This window comes from Scyliorhinus canicula, chromosome 3 (assembly GCF_902713615.1).
Source record: "Scyliorhinus canicula chromosome 3, sScyCan1.1, whole genome shotgun sequence".
In the NCBI taxonomy this organism is placed as follows: domain Eukaryota; kingdom Metazoa; phylum Chordata; class Chondrichthyes; order Carcharhiniformes; family Scyliorhinidae; genus Scyliorhinus; species Scyliorhinus canicula.
The window spans coordinates 268,262,086-268,283,359 of NC_052148.1; the positions used below are offsets into that span (position 1 = coordinate 268,262,086).

At 46.6% G+C, this 21,274-nt stretch overlaps 1 protein-coding gene across 3 annotated transcripts in view; it reads right to left on the minus strand.

Annotated features, from left to right (window-relative positions):
• The window catches only part of LOC119963518 (netrin receptor UNC5C-like), a 412,811-nt gene that overhangs the window by 24,037 nt on the left and 367,500 nt on the right, over nt 1-21,274 (minus strand). For all 3 annotated transcript variants that reach the window (XM_038792778.1, XM_038792777.1, XM_038792776.1), the window contains 3 exons: nt 19,929-20,120; nt 17,708-18,061; nt 8,908-8,995 (listed from right to left, as the gene is read on the minus strand). In XM_038792778.1, the coding sequence (XP_038648706.1) occupies nt 8,908-8,995; nt 17,708-18,061; nt 19,929-20,120 (634 nt within the window). The remainder of the gene's footprint in view (nt 1-8,907; nt 8,996-17,707; nt 18,062-19,928; nt 20,121-21,274) is intronic.

The window sequence follows — 21,274 nt, forward strand, 5'->3', positions numbered from 1 at the left end:
AATTGGGAGATGGTGGAGTAGTGATAGCATAACTAGACTAACAATCCTACAGCCCAGACTAATGTCCTGGGGTCAAATGCCACTGTAGCAACTAGTGGAATTTCAATTTGATTGATTTATTAAATAATCTGGACTGAAAGCTTGACTCAGTAATAAAGTAACCATGACAACTATCATCAATTGTTACAAAAATCCATCTGGTTCATTAATGTTCTTCAGGAAGGGAAATTTGCCATCTATACCTGGTCTGGCCCACATGTGACTCAGCAGTGTGGTTGAATCTTACTGACCCTCTATAATAGCGTCGCAAGTCGCTCAGTTCAAGGGCAATTAGTAATGAGTATCAAATGTCGCACCCACACCCCATGAAATAATTTTTAAAACACTTTTTTTAAGGGGGGCACGGTGGCACAGTGGTTAGCACTGCTGCCTCACAAGTGCTGGGGACTTGGGTTCGATACCGGCCCCGGGCCACTGAGCGTGTGGAGTTTGCACATCCTCCCCGTGTTTGCGTGGGTCTCACCCCCACAACCCAAAGATGTGCAGAGTAGGTGGATTGGCCACGTTAAATTGCCCCTCAATTGGAAAAAATGAATTGGGTACTCTAAATTTTAAATAAACGGACCAACTTGTTTGTGAAATCAGAGAATTTACAGTGCGGAAGGAGGCCATTCAGTCCATCGAGTCTGCACCGGCCCTTGGAAAGAGCACTCCAGTTAACTCCACGTCTCCACCCTCCCTCATAACACAGTAACCCCACCAAACCATTTGGATGCAAGTTAGCTTGAACACTCCGCCTAACCTGTACATCTTTGCACTGTGGGAGGAAACCGGAGCTCCCGAAGGAAACCCACGCAGGGGAGAAAGGGCAAACTCCACACAGACTGTCACCCAAGGCTGGAATTGAACCCAGGACTCTGGAGCTGTGAGGCAGCAGTGCTAACCAATGTGCCGCCAATGCTGTCCCTGTGGAAGTTTTCAGGATGCTTTGCAGCAGCAGACTGGCGTCAGTGACCTGAGTGCCTGCTGGCGAAACGACACCAGGCCACAACAGCCATCTTTGGTAGTTGAGCAATAAATAGAAGGGAGTGGCAATGACTAGGAAGAGGGGTGATGGGATTTGTCAGTCTGCACGAGACAAGATGCCAGTGAAACATGTATTCCCCAAGAGCAGCTTGTGATTAGAGGGCAGGATATTGAGCAGGGCCGCAGATTCTTAAAGGGCTACAGCAGAAGTTTCTTAAAGAGTTGGAGCTGCCAATTCTTAAAGGATGGCAGCAGATTAAAGTGCAATGGGTTACCTTTGAGGGCAACACAGCTACCACTGAAACAGCAGACACTGTGTCATCCAGATCCTGGAGTTTTTCCAATGGAACAGTGGGAAAAGCTGCCAGGATGGGTATTAGGAAATACGGAGAGTTTAATCGCTTGCAAAAAGAAAAACAAGCATAAACAAAGTTAACAATCTGTCACAGTTGAGTCTTTCTGAGTCTGTAGCTCAAAATGAACATTACTGTAGTTCTAGGGAACTTTAGGCCTGGGTTGTGTCCTGCCCTAACACTAATAGAAACATAGGAAATCAGAGCAGGAGGAAGCCATTCGACCCTTCGAGTTTGCTCCGCCATTCATTATGATCATGGCCGATCATCCAACTCAGTAGCCAAATCTCGCTTTCCCCCCATACCCTTCGATCATCGTTGCCCCAAGTGCTGCACCTAACTGCTTCTTGAAAACACAAATGTTTTGGCGTCAACTACTTCCTGTGGCAGCGAATTCCACAAGCTGAGTAAATTAATACTGAGTAAATTAAGTTTCAATTCAAAAGAGTGATAATGTGTGTTGTCACATGCTACTTGCTTCAATGCAGATGTGTAGCGATATCATGGTTGTGTCGTAATTCACTGACTGACCACCAGGAGTCTCATTGGTATATAATTGAATGTTAGAGTCAGGTGACCTCAGATTGACTGGAGAGCAGGAAGAGAGAGGTTGCCTGTGCATGTTTATACTGTTATTACTCTGTTGTTTTGTGTATTATTGGCCCACAGTTAATGTTAATGGATCGTTCAGAGCTTTATTTATAAGTGTTCTTCTAATATAAATAAGGCCATCCGACAAGAACATTACAACATGCTGCTTTCTTTTCCTATTTTCACCATGTCTATGCTGTTCACAGAAACGTTGCTTGCCTGAGTACCATCTCTGAATGAACATTTGCAGACTCAAAATCCACGTTCTTTTCTTCAAATCCCTCCTTAATCTGATCTCTCCTTATCTCTGAGACCTGCTCAAGTCCGACAACTCTCGTCTTCAGCTGCACAGACTCGAAGCTCTGGGATTCCCTCCCTGGACCTCTCTGTCTCCAAAACCTAACCCCCGTGGCTGAACGTTTTGGTTACCTGTCCCAGTCTATCCTTTCGCGGCTTGGGGTCCAATTCTGTCTGACAGGATCCCGTCAAGCACCGTTGGACATTTTGTAATAACTTAAAAGCTGCTCTATAAATTACACATTTATGCTTGGAGACGCAGCCAGAGTTCCCAAATATCACAGCTGTGATATTTTTAAATATGGAGCGCCGTTTTCCTGACATTCCGAATGACTCCAGTAAGAGATTTCTGGTATTATCAATCTCCATTATAGTCACAGGCAGGTGTACTGTTACGGCAAAGACTAGGGGCCTCATTATAAAAGGATGAAGAAATAAAAGTCACTGCACATGTTTACCCATTCGAAATATTTCACCAGTGGCCAATTAGTGGTGCTGAAAGTATCGAGCCTGGACAGACAGACACCGAGTGCATGTCAAACCATTTTGTATCAGTCATCCTCCCGAGCTCGGTGGGGAGGGGTGGGGGGGGGGGGGGGGGCGAACGGGATAAGAAAACCTAAAGGTTGTTTCTTAAAACAGCATCGGAAATGTTAATTGTGTTGCTTCCAAACCTAAGCTTGTCATCACAGTGAGGCAGGTAACTGCGAAGCTGTTACATCTCAATTACAGATGCTCTTGCGCTCATTAATTGGAATGGATTCAGCCCAAAGACAAACTGCAGTCCATCACTGCGCAGTGTGTAAGAGATTGTGCTCAGAGGTAGCTTGAAGGGAACAACCGAGAGATGCCCAAATACCACAAAGGGAAGTCCAGGATATTACCTGGTGTCTCTATCAGACCTTCTTATTGCATTTTCTGTTTTAAAATGACCCTCTTACCATCTACAACATAAGAACTAGGTGCAGGAGTAGGAAATCCAGGCCCTCGAGCCCGCTCCATCATTCAATACGATCATGGCTGATCTCCTCTTGTCCTCAACTCCCCTTTGCTGCCCGTTCTCCATCACCCGTCAACTAATTAAAATTCTGTCCATCTCCTCCTTAAATTTACTCAATGTCCCAGAATCCACCGCATTCTGGGGTAGCGAATTCCACAGATTCACTGCCCTTTGAGAGAAGTAATTTCTCCTCATCTCTGTTTTAAATCTGCTACCCCTCATCCAAAAACGATGACCACTTGTTCCAGATTGCCCCAAAAGAGGAAGCATCTACGCCCACTTTGGCAATTCCTTTCGGGCGTGATTCAATGATCATGTTGTGCCTGACGCCATGAATTTCGGGAGAGTCCCAAATGGGGATCTGCTCCAAGTGCCGTGTTGATCGCGAGTCACCCAATTTGCTGCGCTCGGCGCATTTAAATATCCAAATGCCAGATTCACCCATTCAGTACTGGTCTACACAAACATGGACCAGGCGTAATGGCACCTCAAGGGGTCTCGCAGGCCATTGGAGACCCCGGGTGGTCGGGGACAGGGCAGGATCAAACCTTGGCACTCCCCAGCACCTGGGCACCTTGGCACTGCCAGGGTCACTTCCAAGATGCCCAGTTGCCCAACCAGGGTGCGCAGGTGCCAGGTTGGCACTGCCAGGAGTCGGGCCCAGGGAGGACTTTGTCAATTGGGGTCGAGTGAAGGCTGGGGTAATGGAGGGTGAAGGGGGGCTCAATAAAGCGGGAGGGGGGCTGAAATAAGGGGGGGAAGATTGGGCCTACAAATCAAACTGGCGCGGGAGAAACTCCCATGCCAAAAGTAACGGCAAAGTGCCGTTGAATAGTGGTGTGACTCTCGGCACGACTGCCACCGAGAAACACCCTATCAAACGGGCAAAAGTGGACTTAAACTTTTGTCTGCTGAATCACGCCCTTGATCATCTTATATACCTCAAATTGATTTTCCTAATTGTTCAAACTCAAGAGAGTGTAGGTCTAAACCACTCAATTTCCCTTCACAAGACAAACCCCTCATCTCTGGAATCAATCTAGTTAACATCCTCTGAACTGTCTCCAATGCAACTACATCCCTCCTCAAATAAAAGGGATCAAAACTGTGCACAAAACTCCAGGTGCGGACTCACCAATGCCTTGTACAGTTGCAGCAACACTCCCCTACTTTATATTCTATTTCTTTGGCGATAAAGATCAAAATTCCATTTGCCTTCCTTATCACCCGATGTACCTATATACTAGTTTTATGCGATTCATGCACAAGGACACCCAGATCCCTCTGCACTGAAGCACTCTGAAGTTTCTGTCCGTTTAGATAAAATGTTGCCTTTCCATTGTTCCGACCAAAATGGATAACCTCGCACTTATCCACGTTAAAGTCCATCTGCCAAATTTTGCCCACTCACCTAACCTATCTATATCCATTTGTCAATTTCTTATTTCCTCATTGCAGACATTAGGATCAACTTTTTCTGTGGAGAATATGTGTCAGGAAGTTGGGACAGAATTCACATCATTGCTCTTCGATCAGGAGATCAACTCAACGGAAAACTCACGGGAAATGGACATCACTAGCAATGCAGCGATTTTTATTATTATTATTATTCAGCGACCATCCCTCGTTGTCCCTTTTAAAGATGGTGGTGGGCCGCCTTCTTTGAACTGTTGTGCTGAAGAGGCTCCCACACTGCTGTTAGCTGTGGACTTCCAGACCTTTGGTCAAGCAAAGATGAAGGAACAGCTGCTATATGTGCCTCCAGTTGAGGATGGTGAGTGACTTGGAGACGGACCTTAATACAATGGTATTACCATGTTTCTGCTGCCCTTGTTCTTCAAGGTGGTGGAGGTCACAGGTTTGTATGGCGCTGTCGAAGCAGCCTTGTTGAGTTGGTGCAGCGAATCTTGTAGATGGGACACACTGCTTCATCGGTGGTGGAGGGAGCGAATGTTAAGGTGGTGGATGTAAGGTGATTTAATGAGCTACTTATTTTGTCCAACTTTGTATGATATGGCATTGTAATAAATAATAATTGCTTATTGTCACGAGTAGGCTTCAATGAAGTTACTGTGAAAAGCCCCGAGTCGCCACATTCCAGCGCCTGTTCGGGGAGGCTGGTACGGGAATTGAACCCACACTGCTGGCCTTGTTCTGCATTACAAGCCAGCTGTTTAGCCCACTATGCTAAACCAGCCCCTGTGATGCCAGGAACAGATTTTTTTAAATTTTTTTTTATATAAATTTAGATTACCCAATTATTTTTTCCAATTAAGAGGCAATTTAGTGTGGCCAATCCACCTACTCTGCACATTTTTGGGTTGTGTGGGCGAAACCCACGCAGACACGGGGAGAATGTGCAAACTCCACACGGACAGTGACCCAGAGCCGGGATCGAACCTGGGACCTCAGCGCCGTGAGGCGGTTGTGCTAACCACTAGGCCACCGTGCTGCCTACCAGGAACAGATTTGAAAAAAATTGACCACTGGGAATATTTTCAAGCAGTTTGCCTGATGGGCCGGTGTAACGTTAATGCAAAAATGACAGAAATCCTCATGTGTTCGTGGAGAATTCTGAAGGAGGTTCTAATTGTTCTAAGCGCATATACATAAATGCTCTTATACTGGGTCTTTGTGACCTCAGTCCCCTCCTCCTTCCAACAGCTCAGATACAACGTCAAATTTATAGCAACAGTACAGGGGCGATGGGAAAAGAGAAGGTAACGCAAAGATGGGGCAGGATTCTCCTCTGCCTGACGCCGCTATTGTAATTGGTGATCAGGCGGAGAATCGACAGTGCGTCGGGACACGTGTGGTCTCAGCTGGCGGGAACCAGGTGTGGCGGCCGTGGACTGTACCCAGAGCCACCACACTCGGCCGGGATCCCTGCTGCTGACCGGCAGGGGGGCGGGAGGGGGGGGGGGGGGGCAGTTGGAGAGGCTTCCATGAGGCTGGGGAGACTGGTGGGAGGTGGCCAGTGGGTGACCAGGGGGTGGGCTGTGGGGTCACAGACGGCAGGCCGGGTCTCTGCACGGCCGGCGCCATGTTCTATGGCGCAACCACAGCAGGTCGTCAGCCGTGCGCATGTGCGGGCATTCTGCGGCCGTTTTTGGCGCGGTAGCTGGGAGATTAACCCGGCGCCGCTGCTAGCCCCTCATCGGAATCGGTGAGGGTTACACGCAGACGTTTTGATCGGAAAAGACCACACATGCTCCATTGGCATCAATGGCGAATCCAGCCCATGGTTTGAAGAAAAGTGAGGAACGTGGAGAGTAAAGAGTTTATTTCTATTTGTTGATTAGACTGTGAGCTTTGCTGGCTCGGCTAGCTTTATTGCCCATCCCTAATTATCCTTGAAGAGGCGGTGGGGAGCTACCTTCTTCAACCACTGCAATCCTCGTGGTGTAGGTACACCCACAGTGCTGTTAGGGAGAGTGTTCCAGGAATTTGATCTGGTGACAATGAAGGAACAGCGATATATTTCCAGGTCAGGACAGAGTGGAACTTGGAAGACATCGCTCGTGGTGGCGTTCCCATGCGGTGCTGCCGATGTCTTTCTAGATTGGTGGGGTGGTCGATGGGGTGCCAGTCAAGAGGTCTGCTTTGTCCTGACTGGTGTCGAACTTTTTTGAGTATTATTAGAGCTGCCCTCACTCAGGCAAGTGGAGTTTTCCACCACACTGCTGATGAGTAAAGATATGCTTAAATTTATTGGAAAGGAGCTGTTGAAATAAACTGACAATTCTTGAAACATGTTACAATTCTTGGAAATATGTGGCTCACAAAACTCTCTTTTCTAAAGAACCGCTATGATTGTGATTTCTCGAATGACCTTTGATACGTGTTTTGACTCACGATCTAGAGGGAGTTAGTTGCACAATCACCTGTGGGATGGAGACAAAAGGCAAGTGGGCGAGACATCTTGTGGTTAAATGATCACGTACAGGAGGAATATGAGGGGATCACCAACCACGTTACTTGAACTTAGAGCAGCTTTATGTGGACCAATATCGGCGGAACGGTGGCACAATGGTTAACACTGCTGCCTCACACTGGCCAGGGACCCAGGTTCGATCCAGGCCTTGAGTAACTGTCAGTGTGGCGTCTACACGTTCTCCCAGTGTCTGCGAGGGTTTTCTGCAGATGCGCCGGTTTCCTCCCGCAGTCCGTAGCTGTGCAGGTCAGGTAGATTGGCCATGCTAAATTGCCCTTTATTGTTGAAAGGTTAGGTGGGGTTACGGGGATGGGGTGGGTAGTGGGCCTAGGTAGGGTTCTCTTTCAGAGAGTTGGGTGCAGACTCGATGGGTCGAATGGCCTCCTTCTGCATGGTAGGGATTCTGTGATTGATTCTCGTCAAAGTTTGATCATGTATTCCAGAAACAGGGCAGCACGGTGGCCTAGTGGTTTGCACAGCTGCCTCACGGCGCTGAGGACCCAGGTTCGATCCCGGCTCTGGGTCACTGTCCGTGTGGAGTTTGCACATTCTCCCCGTGTCTGCGTGGGTTTCGCCCCCACAACCCAAAAAATGTGCAGAGTAGGTGGATTGGCCATGCTAAATTGCCCCTTAATTGGAAAAAATAATTGGGTACTCTAAATTTTTTTTTTTTAAATGTATTCCAGAAACGAATCAAGGAGTTCAGGAGGATCGACATAAGGGCAGTTGCTGGGTAGACAAAGGATAAAAGGAGTCTACGAGCCCTCTTCAATACAGCGCTGTTGGAGCGAGGCCTCCAAGGAGAGAATGCCTGCGAAAAGCAATTTCACCCCCATCAGGTTGGGTTCAGTCAACCTGCAGTCAACAGAGACTGACTATCTGTGTTTGCGTTTTAAATTGTTTTGCAACTCCAAGTTTTAAGCTTTTGTTACTAAAGCTGCTGGAATTGCAGCAAAGTTGTGTCAGTTGTAACTCTGAATCAGCTGAACGTCACAGACTTGTTTGACCTTTGTAGATGGTGGAGAGGCTTCGGCGAGTCAGGAGATGGGTTCCTCGCCGCAGGATTCTCAGCCTCTGAGCTCCTCTTGCAGTGCAAGCAGGAAAGAGAAAATAAATACAAAATCCCATCGGGGAGGGGAGGAAAGGAAGTTGAAGGAGGAGGGACCAGAAAAAGTGCGGGGAAAAAAAGGGAAGATTTCTGAAGAGTTTCTCAGCTGCTGATGAAGATGAAGCCCATCCCTCTGTCAATCAGTGCGTGGACCCCAACTCAACCAGTACAAATATAAACACATACAGTGAGCCAGTCAAGGGTATAGAACATAGAACATAGAACAGTACAGCACAGAACAGGCCCTTCGGCCCTCGATGTTGTGCCGAGCCATGATCACCCTACTCAAACCCACGTATCCACCCTATACCCGTAACCCATAACCCAACAACCCCCCCCCCCCCCTAACCTTTTTTTTTTAGGACACTACGGGCAATTTAGCATGGCCAATCCACCTAACCCGCACATCTTTGGACTGTGGGAGGAAACCGGAGCACCCGGTATGAGCCTCCAAATATTATTCCCCAAACCTGGACAGTCTGAAGGAAGCAGGATACAGTTATATAGGACAGAGGTGTGCATTCTTACAAAAACATGTGGCATGCCCATGAGGAGTATTTTCAAAAAGAATCAAGTTCATTTTGATCGGTGTCGTTACCTCATGTTGTCTTTCCGATGGACTGTCACATACATTTCATAGGCTCTTCCTGGGGGAATGGCTCCTGCTGGCACCAAAAGGCTCACTCCTAGGATTGACAGAGCATACAATCTAAACACTGGGTTGTGAGAAGGAGGTAAATCGGCAATCGGCCTTCAACAACTTTACCTTGCAAAGAGGAAAAGACATTTCAATCCTGCTGCCTGTTTCGCACTTAGTGACACAGGCAAAACAGAGAATTAGTACAAATTGCAAAGTGGCCAATTTTTATTCTGAGCAGAACTCAATATCATCACATTTTAATTTGACAGAGCGTTCCGGAGGTCTTGCTGATTTATTGTTTAGAAGGCAAGTTTGCGGCAGAAAATCTAGGTCACACACAGCACAAACTCAAAGACAAAAACAAAGCGCTCACAATGATTGGGGATGCACTGAGCGGGTAACGCTCTGATGGAGATGCCGTCTATCGATGAGACTTTGAGGCCCCATCTGCCTTCATCAAGCTGACAAAAAAGATTTCCTGGCATTACTTCGAATAATTCTCACCATTCTCCTGGCCAACATTCATCCCTCAGCCAACATCGCTGAAAAACTGAATTTCTGGTTATTAGATTAGAGCTCTCATTGGAGAACTTGCTGTGTGCAAATTGGTTGCCACCTTCCCTACATTGAAACAGTCACTGCACTTCCAAAAGTACTTCACTGGGCGTAAAGTGCTGGGGGATGGTCTGAGATTGTGAGATGTGCTCTATAAATGCAAGTTCATTCTCTCACTAATTGACCCCACAGTTTTGGGATATGAACTTTACTGCGTTGCACACATCCTGCCTTTGTTTTCCTCTCTGACTTTCTCTGCCACCCATTTCCAACCTGCTGTGGCTTCAGATTCAGTCGGCAACGGAAGGTGTGAGGTGGAGACGGTGGTCACAGGAAAGGAACTGCTCAGCCTCAAGCCAAACTATAGAAATACACTTAAACCTTTGCAAGAATACCGCTATTGTGAATCAAAAATAAAGACAGCAGGCTGGGGAGTTAAAAGATTAGCATCACAGGTTACTAAGAAAGAAGTGTGATTATGTTGCATGAGCTGCTCAAAATGGCTAACTATTCTTTCAACCAACTGATATCCTTGCCAACGTGACAGATTCAAACTTTGTCGAACAGCATCCTCCAAGGACTAACCTTGAATTGTGTCAGTGGGCCCAGTTCACGATCGGACATGTAGGCCTGAATAGTGAATCTGCACAAGGGGCTGTTCTGTCAGTGCACCATCGCTTGAGCCTCGTGGATTCAGGTAAAAGCATCTTCAAACTGTAAACATATTCCATGATTCCTAATCTAGTACCTCGTGGAGACTCTGATATAAAGCTGTTGATAACTTGGGATAAAGTTAACAACCTTGGGGAAGAGAGGAGTGGATCTTCTACAGAGGTGCGATAGAGAGCATCCTATCCGGCTGCATCACAGCCTGGTATGGCAACTGCTCGGCCCAAGATCACAAGAAACTACAGAGTGTGGTGAACTCAGCCCAACGCATCACACAAGCTTGCCACCCCCACATTGATCCTGTCTACACTTCCCGCTGCCTCAGGAAGGCAGACAGCATTATCACAGACCCCTCCCACCCAGACATTGCCTTCTTCCAGACCCTTCCATCAGGCAGAAGGTACAGAAGTCTGAAGACCCGCACATCCAGACATAGGAACAGCTTCATCCCCACAGCTACTAGACTCCTCAACGACTCCCCCTCGGACTGATCTGTTCCCGGTAAGAACACTATTCACGATGCCCTATGCTGCTCTTGCTCATGTATTTGCTTTGTTTGGCCCCTTCTTCCACACTGTAGCCAATCACTGTTTGTCGATGTACCATTTGTCAATATTCTCTATTGATTATTCTTTTGTCTACTATGTATGTACCGTGTACGTTCCCTCGGCCACAGAAAAAAAACTTTTCACTGTACTTCGGTACATGTGACAATAAATCAAATCAAAGTAATCAAAGAATTGTGTGGAAGTGGAAAAAAATTACACTTGTGAGGAAACTCCAGGGGAAGTCTTCTTTCTCTCAGAGGCTGTTCCATTAGTCTTTTATTCCATCACTGTTCAACTCCACCACCACCCCATCCCAACTTCGGCAACCCATAATAGTCAGAGAAACACAGGGACTTCCATCATGACAAAGTTTCCTAAATTAGGATCAAGCAAATAAAGCTAGAGCTGGAACATGGTTGAGCTCGAAGAACCTTGGGCCAGGATCAAAGGACAGGACTGGGTGTTAAATATGCTTGGGTATAAGGAGAGACAGACAGGAAAGGAAGAAACTGGGGTTGGGGTGGGGTGCAGGGAAATATTGATTGAAAATGGTATTGCAGTACAGGAGAGAGAGGATGTTCCAGAGGAGGCAAGGACAGAATCTTTCTGGCTAGACCGTAAGGGTTGAAAAAGGTTGAGATTGTTGGGTGTTGTATACAGACCACCAACTAGCAGAAGAGATGTAGAGAAACAAATCTGCAAAGAAATTACAGAGTGGTGCAAGAACGATAGAGTATGGATAGTGGGAACTTCAATTATCCAAATATAGACTGGGATTGGAATAGTGCAAAATGATAAGAAGGGCAAGAGTTCCTGGGATGTGTTCAATAAAATTTCCCACAGCAATTTGTTTCTGGTCCAAAAAGAGAGCTGGCAACATTTGACCTGCTTCTGGGGAGTGAGTTGGCTCAAGTGAATCAAATATCAGTGGGAGAGCATTTAGTGGACAATGACCATTTGTTGGATTCAGCAATTATAGAGGAGGTTCCTTTAAGATACTAGCTAAAATGATTCTTGAAAATGACTGAACTTGTAGAAATATGAGTAAGTTATGATTGTTTGAATACTGGCCATGGTTTCAAATGTTACAAATAATGTACTACTGTACAAGCTCTATGATCTGATAGGAAAGATACATTTGACAAGACTGAAGCAATATCATAGCTGAGACCAGACGTGACTTAGGGAGTTTGAACGTGGGACAAAAGTCATGGGATGCTTCATTAATTTGGGGTAATTGATTAAAGTCTAATTAACCAATCGCCTGTTAAGTGACTGACACTTTCCTGAACGAATCAAAGGGGGTCTCAGCTGAGAATTAGAACCAATGAAACAAAGTAGGGGGCTAAACCCAGATAAGGATTCCCTTAAGAATGTGATCCGCCTAATTAATTCGAGAAACTTACAGCCGTTGGAGAATAAACATTTCAACTAAGGCCCTTGTTGAAAAGACTTTCAATTTTGTAAATCTGAAGCCACTTTTATCTTGAAGTTTTTGCTTCTACTTGTTCAAGAATATTTCGACAGACACGGAAAAAGCATTTTCCAGTTAATTTTGTGTGAATATACCAAAATGTGTTTTTAAGAAATAAAATTTGCTATCTCTAGTTTAAACCCAGCATTTTCCACCAATAGTTAATTTTTTTCACATCAGAGCCCATTTTTCACGAGGTTCAGACTATCTACCTGACTCTTGAATCTTGCATTTTTTTGTTCTAATAACTCCAAACGCTCACTAATTTTTGATTGTAAGAGCAAGATCCTTAATCAACCTCTCATCGTGTTTTACAAGAACCCAGAGATGTAGGCACTTCCATACCTTTTGTCTTTGCAGCAACAATTAAATATAACAGGAGAGAAAGCTGGTGAGGAGGGTTGAGGCAGAAAAAGAATTGCTGGGAAGAAGATTCTTGTCGGCTAACTGTGGGACAGCATCAAGAGCAACCTGGATTCTCGGGTCAAGACCCACGCACACACAGGCGTCGGGCGAAGCACTGACCCGGATGTGAAGGTTTAATAAATGTTTTCAACAGCAATTTTGAGTAAGAAGACTGACAGTCGGGAACTCTTGCTTGCGTTGGAGTGAGTGGGGTTTGATCTGTAAGGACCGAGCACTTGGCTAAGCTACACAGGATGCAGGGAACGGGGATTTCAAAGTCTGCCGACTCTACACCTGCCACTGCTTGGTCAAATGTCAGAATGTACTCAGGCAAAAAGGAGAAAGAATTCCTAGTTGCTTGTTCAAGGGAATGTTAGTATTAGTCATTCCAACACAGTTAGAAGGATGTGTAGCCCCTAGAAGCTGGGATCCAGAAATGTTGGGGAAAAACAAATGTGTCTGATGAGGATTATGAAACATGGAATTCATATGAAGAAAGATTCCAATTGTTTTTAACAACTGATCAGACACCAGAGGACCTAAAGGTCATAACATTTCTCAGCTCATTTGGCCGTAGACCGTTTATGCTGCTACAGAACAAAACCTTTAATGAATTAATTAAAATTTTAGAGGGACAGTTCTCTCTTGAACCATTATTGATTGCAGAAAGGTTCCGATTCCACCGATGTAGACAGGGAGAAAGTGAAACCATTTTACATTTGATAGTGTCTTTAAGAAGATGAGCCGGATATTGTGAATTTGGCACAACACTTGACACAAGAAATGTCAGGTACTGGATTGACAGGTCCTGGACCACTTCAAACAGAATTAGATGCTTTCTCATCACTTTCCTTCACGCTTGAGTGATTTTGAAGTGGTCAGCTGGAAATTGACAGCACTTAACTCTGTTTGAGGGCATCATTGTGACACAGTGGGTTAGCCCTGCTCCCTCATGGCGCCGAGGTCCCAGGTTCGAACCTGGCTCTGGGTCACTGTCTGTGTGGAGTTTGCACCTTCGCCCCGTGTTTGCGAGGGTTTTGCCCCACAATCCAAAGATGTGCAGGGTAGGTGGATTGGTCACACTAAATTGTCCCTTAATTGGAAAAAAAACAAATTGGGTATTCTAAATTTAAAAAAACCTCTGAAGTGGTTGATGTTTATAAACATTGCGGTTGGAGCCCTTCAGAGTTACTGAACCGTGAAGGGAGATGAATGGAGCAATGCTGACAGCTATCTGTTTGGAAGCTGTCAATTACAGCCTAATAAAATCAATATCAAAAAGCAATGAATGAATGGCTTGCAGCTCAAAGATCTGAGGGGGTTTAAACCCAGCTGACAGGTTTTCTCTTTCCAGGAATTGACAGGTGCTGCTTCCTGTGTCAGGTGTCCTGCCCAGGTAAGTGTTAAAGCAGTGATTTTTTTTCATTGCCTCTGTCTGGACTGCTCTCTAGCTTCCAGATAGGGGTCTCTATTCTGCGGGGCTCCCTGACACGGGTCTCTATTCTGCGGGGCTCCCTGACAGTGGTCTTTTTTCTGTGCAGGGGTTCTCCTTATTTAGGGGGTCTCTGTGTGGGGGTTTCTTTATTTAAAGGATCTCTGGGGGTCCCTTTAAGTAAGGGGTCTCTGGCGATCCCTTTAGTTCAGGGGTCCCAGGGTGGTCCCTTTATTTAGGGGGTTTCTGTGGGGGAGCCTTGGGGGGGGGGGCGTCTGTTGGGGGTGGGTTGGGCAGGTCTTGCATAATGGGGGGGGGCGGGGAAGGTGGCCGTTGGATGGACTTTGGGGGCAAATCCCTGAAAGGGTTACCCCTTTGTTTCACCGCAAGACTACCATCTCAGGGCCACCCTTGTCAAAACCTGTAGTGATTCTCACCCACGTAATTCCCGACCCGGGCTGTTTAGCACAGGGCTAAATCGCTGGCTTTTAAAGCAGACCAAGGCAGGCCAGCAGCACGGTTCAATTCCCGTACCAGCCTCCCCGGACAGGCGCCGGAATGTGGCGATTAGGGACTTTTCACAGTAACTTCATTTAAAGCCTACTTGTGACAATAAGCGATTTCATTTTTTCATTTCATTCAGAGGACCAGAGAATCGTGTGGACCCGGAGAATATGGTTCCCAGCCCGCTGAGTGGGTCACACCCTGCACCAGCGAGAGGACGCAAACCTCAATCCCGATGAAAACGTGAGGCCAATGCATCAGAAACAATTATCGGTGAATTCTCCGCCTCACCGGGAACCCCGTTACCGGCAGCGCAAGGGGGAGAATTTTGCCCAACATCTACACCTGCTTTTTTTCAAAGATCCATGGATCAAATTCTAAGTGGGTTGAATGGAATGCAATGTTTTTTGGATGACATACTCATCACTGGTTCAAGTGAAGAGGAACACTTGGAGAAGAATTTGGAAGTTACCCTAAGTGGTTACAGTCACAAGCTGGGAGTTAAGAAGGAAAAGTGTGACTTTTTCCAGTCATCCATAAATAACCTTGGTCATATCATCGACAAAAACCACAAAAAACCAATGAAAATGACGGCAATCTTAGAAGCACCACATCCTCAAAATGTGACACAATTAAGTTAGTTTTTAGGATTGATCAATTATTCTGGTAAATTTGTGTTGAATTTAGCAACATGACTTTAGCCTTTACACATGTGGCTCTGTGTCAAACAGGCGCAGTACTGTTCAGAAGAAAGTGAGAATGAATACAATGAAGCGGCAGAAGCTTTACTGAAGTCAGGGCTGTTGGTTCATTCTGATCCCAAGCTGAAGTTACGATTATCTTGCGATGCCTCACCCTATGGGGTTGGTGCAGTTGTTTCACACATTATGCTTTCAGGAGAGGAACAACCAATAGAATTTGCTTCACGCACTCTTACTCATGCAAAATGAATTACGCTCAGCCAGAAAAAGAAGTTTTTGAGCATAATCTTCGGTATAAGAATTTTCCACCATTACCTTTAGGGACGTCATTTTATTCTTTTGACGGATCATCGACCCTTAACTACAACCTTTGGGCCGTATAAAGGTATAACTTCTTTGGCAGCAAGTAGACTGCAAAGATGGTCATTGATATTGTCGGCACATGTGTATGATATCCAATATCGTAAGTCAGAGCAGCATGCAAATGCTGAAGCTTTATCACGATTGCCCTTACAAGTCAAGCAGGACCCAGAAGAAAAAAATGTCAATATTTTGTATTCCCACTCATGGATAATGTACCTGTGACTTCATCTCATAGAACAGACAGTGCAGAAGGAGGCCATTCGGCCCATCTGCACCGACCCCCTTAAGCCCTCACATCCACCCTATCCCCTTAACCCAATAAACCCTCCTGATCTTTTTGGTCACTAAGGGCAATTTATCATAGCCAATCCACCTAACCTGCAGGTCTTTAGACTGTGGGAGGAAACCGGAGCACCCGGAGGAACCTTTGGACTGTGGGAGGAAACCGGAGCACCTGGAGAAAATCTCAAGCTCAAAGATATACAAGAACTGATCCAGTGATGGGTAAGGTGGTGGATTTGGTCCAAAACAGGTATTCATAGAAGAAATCCAGACCTCAAGCCGTACATCACATGAAGATTTGAGTTGACATTATAGAATAGAGTTCTATTGGGGGGAATTGGTGTGATTATTCCTCTGTGCTTGTGTAGTAGCGTCCTTGACCAACTGCATGGGGGACATCCTGGTGTGGTGAGGATGAAGGAATTGGCATGCAGTTATTTTTGGTTGCCAGTATTAGATACTCAAATTGAAGAGAAAGCTGGGCAATGTCAGTCCTGTTGGCAATGCGAATCTTGTGTAAAACTAATGTACACTCCACCATTACAACCATTACATCTGCGGGAATGATCAACTCAGCCATGGCAGATTATGCTGGTCCACTGGAGGGTCACATGTTCTTTGCGATTGTGGGCACGTACTTGAAATGGCCAGAAGGTGTGATAATGAAATCAATGACAACTTAGCGGACAATTAAGAAACTAGATGAAATATTTGACAGATTTGGACGACCGGAACAGATTGTCAATGACAATGGCACTCAGTTTATGAAGAAGGAATTTGAGGACTACGTGAAGGGGAACGGTATACACCATTCAAAAGAGCATCAGGAACTACAGGGTGCAGATTCAAAATAATTGTCAAAAGGAGTGAAAGTGATGTGAGGAAATAGATTTTCACTCACAGGGTGGTTGCAAACTGGAAGAAACTTCCCGAGGAGGGTGGTGGAGGCAGGTTTGAACGGGGTACTAAAAAAAGATTTGAATTGATGTCTGAAAGTAAATGACGTGCAAGGTTACGGGGATAAGGCAGGGGAGTGGGACGAGGTAGAATGTTCTTTCAGAGAGCCAGTGCGGACTGGATGGGCCAAAGGGCCTTCTTTCTGCATGGTAAAGTTTTGGTGACTCTGTGAAATGCTCAGTATGACATAGAACATACAGGATAGAAACAGGTCATTTAGCCCAACCAATCTGTCCTGGATATCGACAATGGGCACACAGAAGAGAAGTATTTGATTCCTTCAACATTGACGTCCCTCATCTGAAAGCCACAGAAATCATCCTAATCTTCCCCATCCATCCCCCACTACAAAGAGTATTCGCATATTGGAGATATAGAAAAGAGAAAGAACCTTTCATGTCATCAGCATGTTCCATAGTACTGCACAAATCAGTCATGACCTGGCCTGCAGACAACTGTGCCAACTATTTCACCCACTTGGTTGAATTTAGTGGAGAGGTGTTAAGAGGCCTTGACTGAGAAAGTTTTCAAAGTGGGATAAAGATAAGCAACCTCCCAGTAGATCGGGTTTGATTGCCATTGAGGTATCTCCCCTTTGGAGAGTCTACTTAAACTAATTGGTGTAGTCAAGTTTCAAGCAAGTCTGCCTGCGATATAAAACCTGTTGGGAGGTGAATGAGCTTTCAGCATTCAGAATTAAGTTTCAGTTTAATTCCGGTCGCCAAACAAACATTCAGGTTTCTTAACAAATTCAGAACATTTAGCAACCCGTCCCCTCCGCCGATGATAAAAACTCAAATAACTGTTCAGCTAGAATTTCCACCCAGAAGAAAGTCGAGGAGGGGTCACAGGTACGGATGAGGTTTACCTGAGTTGGGCACAATGAGATGTCCTCCTAGGATGTTGAAACTCCCAAAAGCACTGCACGACGGATCCTTCTGCAGAGCTGGACTCTGGTTCTTGACGTTCTGGGCCTCATTGTCAAGCAGCGACTCCGTGAGCTGTGGGGAGAGCTTCGATGCCAGGTCCCCCGCCTCAGCCTGGGGCGTAACACTGCAGGGGGAGTTGTACACCTTAATTTTAAGGTTGGGCAGAGGATCAAGCAGTGGCGAGTTAGTCATTGGGATCTTGTCCGAGATATCGTGCAAGGCGTACATCGGGCCTCTGTACATGGCAGCAGCAGCTGTGAGGTCTGGTTGAACTGCAAGGAGGTGGGAATTATCTACACAAAAGGAAAGCAGAGGATAATTGTGCGACATGGCACTTTCAACTGACAATGCTAAAAAAGAACAAGTTCTATCCATCTATCTTAAAATAAAGACAGGTTCAGTGTGTAGTTTGTCCATTGTGGCTTGTCCATCATGGTAGCATAGTGGTAATCATGGAATCAGAGAATCTCTATAGTGGAGAAGGAGGCTATTTGGCCCATCGGGTCTGCACCAACCCTCAGAAAGAGCATCCCACCAAAGCACCATCCCTGCCCTATCCCCTTAACTTCAACCAGCCTTTGGATACAAAGGGACAATTTTGTACCGCCAATCTAAAGCCGCCGAATCTGCACATCTGTGGACTGTGGGAAGAAACCAGAACACCTGGTGGAAACCCACGCAGACATGGGAAGAAAGTGCAAACGCCACACAGACAGTGACTCAAGGTCGGAATCGATGCTGCCGCTGTGAGGCAGCAGTGCTAACCACTGTGCCACCATGGACTGGTAACCCAAAGGCCTAGACTAATGCTCTGGAGACATAAGTTGAAATACTCCAATCCCATTGGCATATGGAGGAATTCAATTAAATGCAGAGTAAAAATCTAGACTTATTAATAATGACCATGAAATTACTGGATTGTTGCAAAAATCCATCTGGTTCACTAATGCAATCTGCCATCCATACCGGGTCTGGCCTGAGTGTTGACTCTTAACTGCCCTCTGAATTAGCCAAGCAGGCCATTGAGATGAAAGGCAAATTACTCTCTAACAGCACTGTGGGTGTACCTGTACCTGCACCATACGGACTGCAGCGGTTCAAGAGGGCAGCTCACCACCACCTTCTCGAGGGCAGATAACTGATGGGCAACAAAAGCTGGTCCATACCCCAAGAATGAACAATAAGCTTAAACCCTCTGTGTGTCTGAATAACTCGTAGGCATGGGAGGATCTACCCAGGGCCGGCTCAAGGTACCGGCAACTCGGGCAGTCGCCCGGGGCGCCATGTGCTAGGGGGCGCCATCAACGAGTGCGTGACCGGCGTCAGAGACCTGCCGACAGAGAGACCGGCCCGCCGATCGGTGAGTCCCGATCATATACCAGGTCACTCCGGCCCACCCCCCCGACCCGACCCCCCCCCCGGCCCGCCCGAACCCCTCCCTGACCCGACCCCCCCTTCCAACCCGGCCCCCCCCGACCCGACCCCCCCCGACCCGACCCGACCCGACCACCCAACCCGACCCCCCCCCCGACCCGACCCACCGACCCGACCCGACCCCCGACCCGACCCGACCTGACCCCCGACCCGACCCGACCCCCCCCCCCGAAGGGTGCCGAAGTTCAGCTTGCCCGGGGCGCCAACAACCCTAGGGCCGGCGCTGGATCTACCAGCACAGTATTCTAGTCTCCTGCATCTACAAGACTGGAGGACTACATCTATCAGGCTCCTTCCTTCTATCCTATAGTTAACAGGAATGAAAGAATGAATGAATTTCCCTGAACTACTTCTCTACTCCCAATTGCTGCTGAAGGTGCAAGCAGGAGGTTTTCCCGAAACCTCCCTCTTGGTTATCAATGGTGCAGGGAGATATTTCCTGACATTAAATGAACATAAATGCTGGGCACATAATTGGCCAACAATGTTAAGAGGGAGAGAGAGGAAATGTCCCTGACATATTCTCAATGTTGGTTTTGGTTCATTCTGGAAACTGTTACCAGTGCCTGATAGTACGTAACCGTGGAACTCAATTCAATGGTAACAAACATTGCAAACCCCCAATCATAAATTTTGCTCTTGAGTCGTTCAAAATTAGATCACAAAAAAGAACTTTGCAACACCATTTTAGGTCGAAGAAATAAAGGAGGCCTCAAAGAAACCGACCTTGCCTGGATGTCTTGATGCTGACTGGCTGGAACCCCCCGTTGAGAGCTGCAGAGTCTCTGATGTCGGAGCTGAAGTCACGGTGGTTCTTGCGGTACACAAACATCACCACTACCAGCATGATGGCGAGGCACACAATCACAGCCACCGCTACGGCAATGTAGAGGGCAGCACCATCCGACCCCGGCGCGGCTGCAGAAGAATGAGAACGGAGGGGGTTGGAATTTTGTCGGCCATATAATCCCGTGGGAGCTCATAGGTGAGGCCTTCCCAAGAACGTTGACCCGCAATTTGCCCTTGCCCGCCCCCTCACTGCCCCCAACTCACATGGTTCAGAAAACCCCTCTGGAATGAAATTTTTAAAAACCGAAGGGAGAATTTTAGGGTTTTCACTGTGATAAACTTTCCATTAAAGCAGGCTGCTTTGATAATAGTCATCAACAGTGGGGTGGTACGAGCTCTCTCCCACTTTTTGCTCACAGAGGAACTCTGGATATGAGCACTGCAGGTTGACAAATAAACAAAAATCAAATGAACCCAGAGAAAAGTTCAAACACAATGGGCAAGATGTTCCAGCCCTTCCACCAACGGGATCTTCAGGTCTCGCCAATGGCGACCCCCCCCCCCCCCTACCTTGATGGGTTCCCCGGTGGTGGGATGGGCGAGACATTCCGGTCAATGCCTGTGATTCAGAGGTTTGCCAGCCCAGAAATCAAAGATATTTTTCTTGGGTCGAGATTTCGCTTGTGAAATATTCCCGCCGGAAGTTCCACGAAAATTCTACTTTTTGACGATAAGTGACGCATTTTGCCACCAATTTCACACAACGTGAATTCTGTTCATTAGTGATGTACAGAACCTGCGGAGGGGGGGAGTTCAGATGATTGAGTAGGAGTAGTTGATTCAGGCTTAGGCGGTATTTTCACCCCCCCTTCCCCCAGGTAGGGGAGGTGGCCCACCATTGGACATTGTCAGGATCTTCCTTTTGCTCTCTATGACATTTTGCATGCCATGGAATCCATGTGGGGGGTGGGGAAGGGCACCTTTGGAGGGACGGTCCGCCAGCGGGGTGGGCCGCAAGACCCCACCCATTGGCTTCTGAATATCAATCCCTGGAATAAATTCCCATCACATAAAACGTACCGTATAGTTTTGCCAAATAATAAGGTCACCCTTTGACACTATTTCTATAAATACAATCATTCCAGCTAAAGTTCTTCTTCCCTCTGCACGAATAATTAACATTGCACTGCATGACGTTGCCAACAACTGTCTATAATCCATTATCTGTGAATGTTAACCAATCTATTTTAAAATGGTGACGTGATCCTCCCCTGAGGACAGGG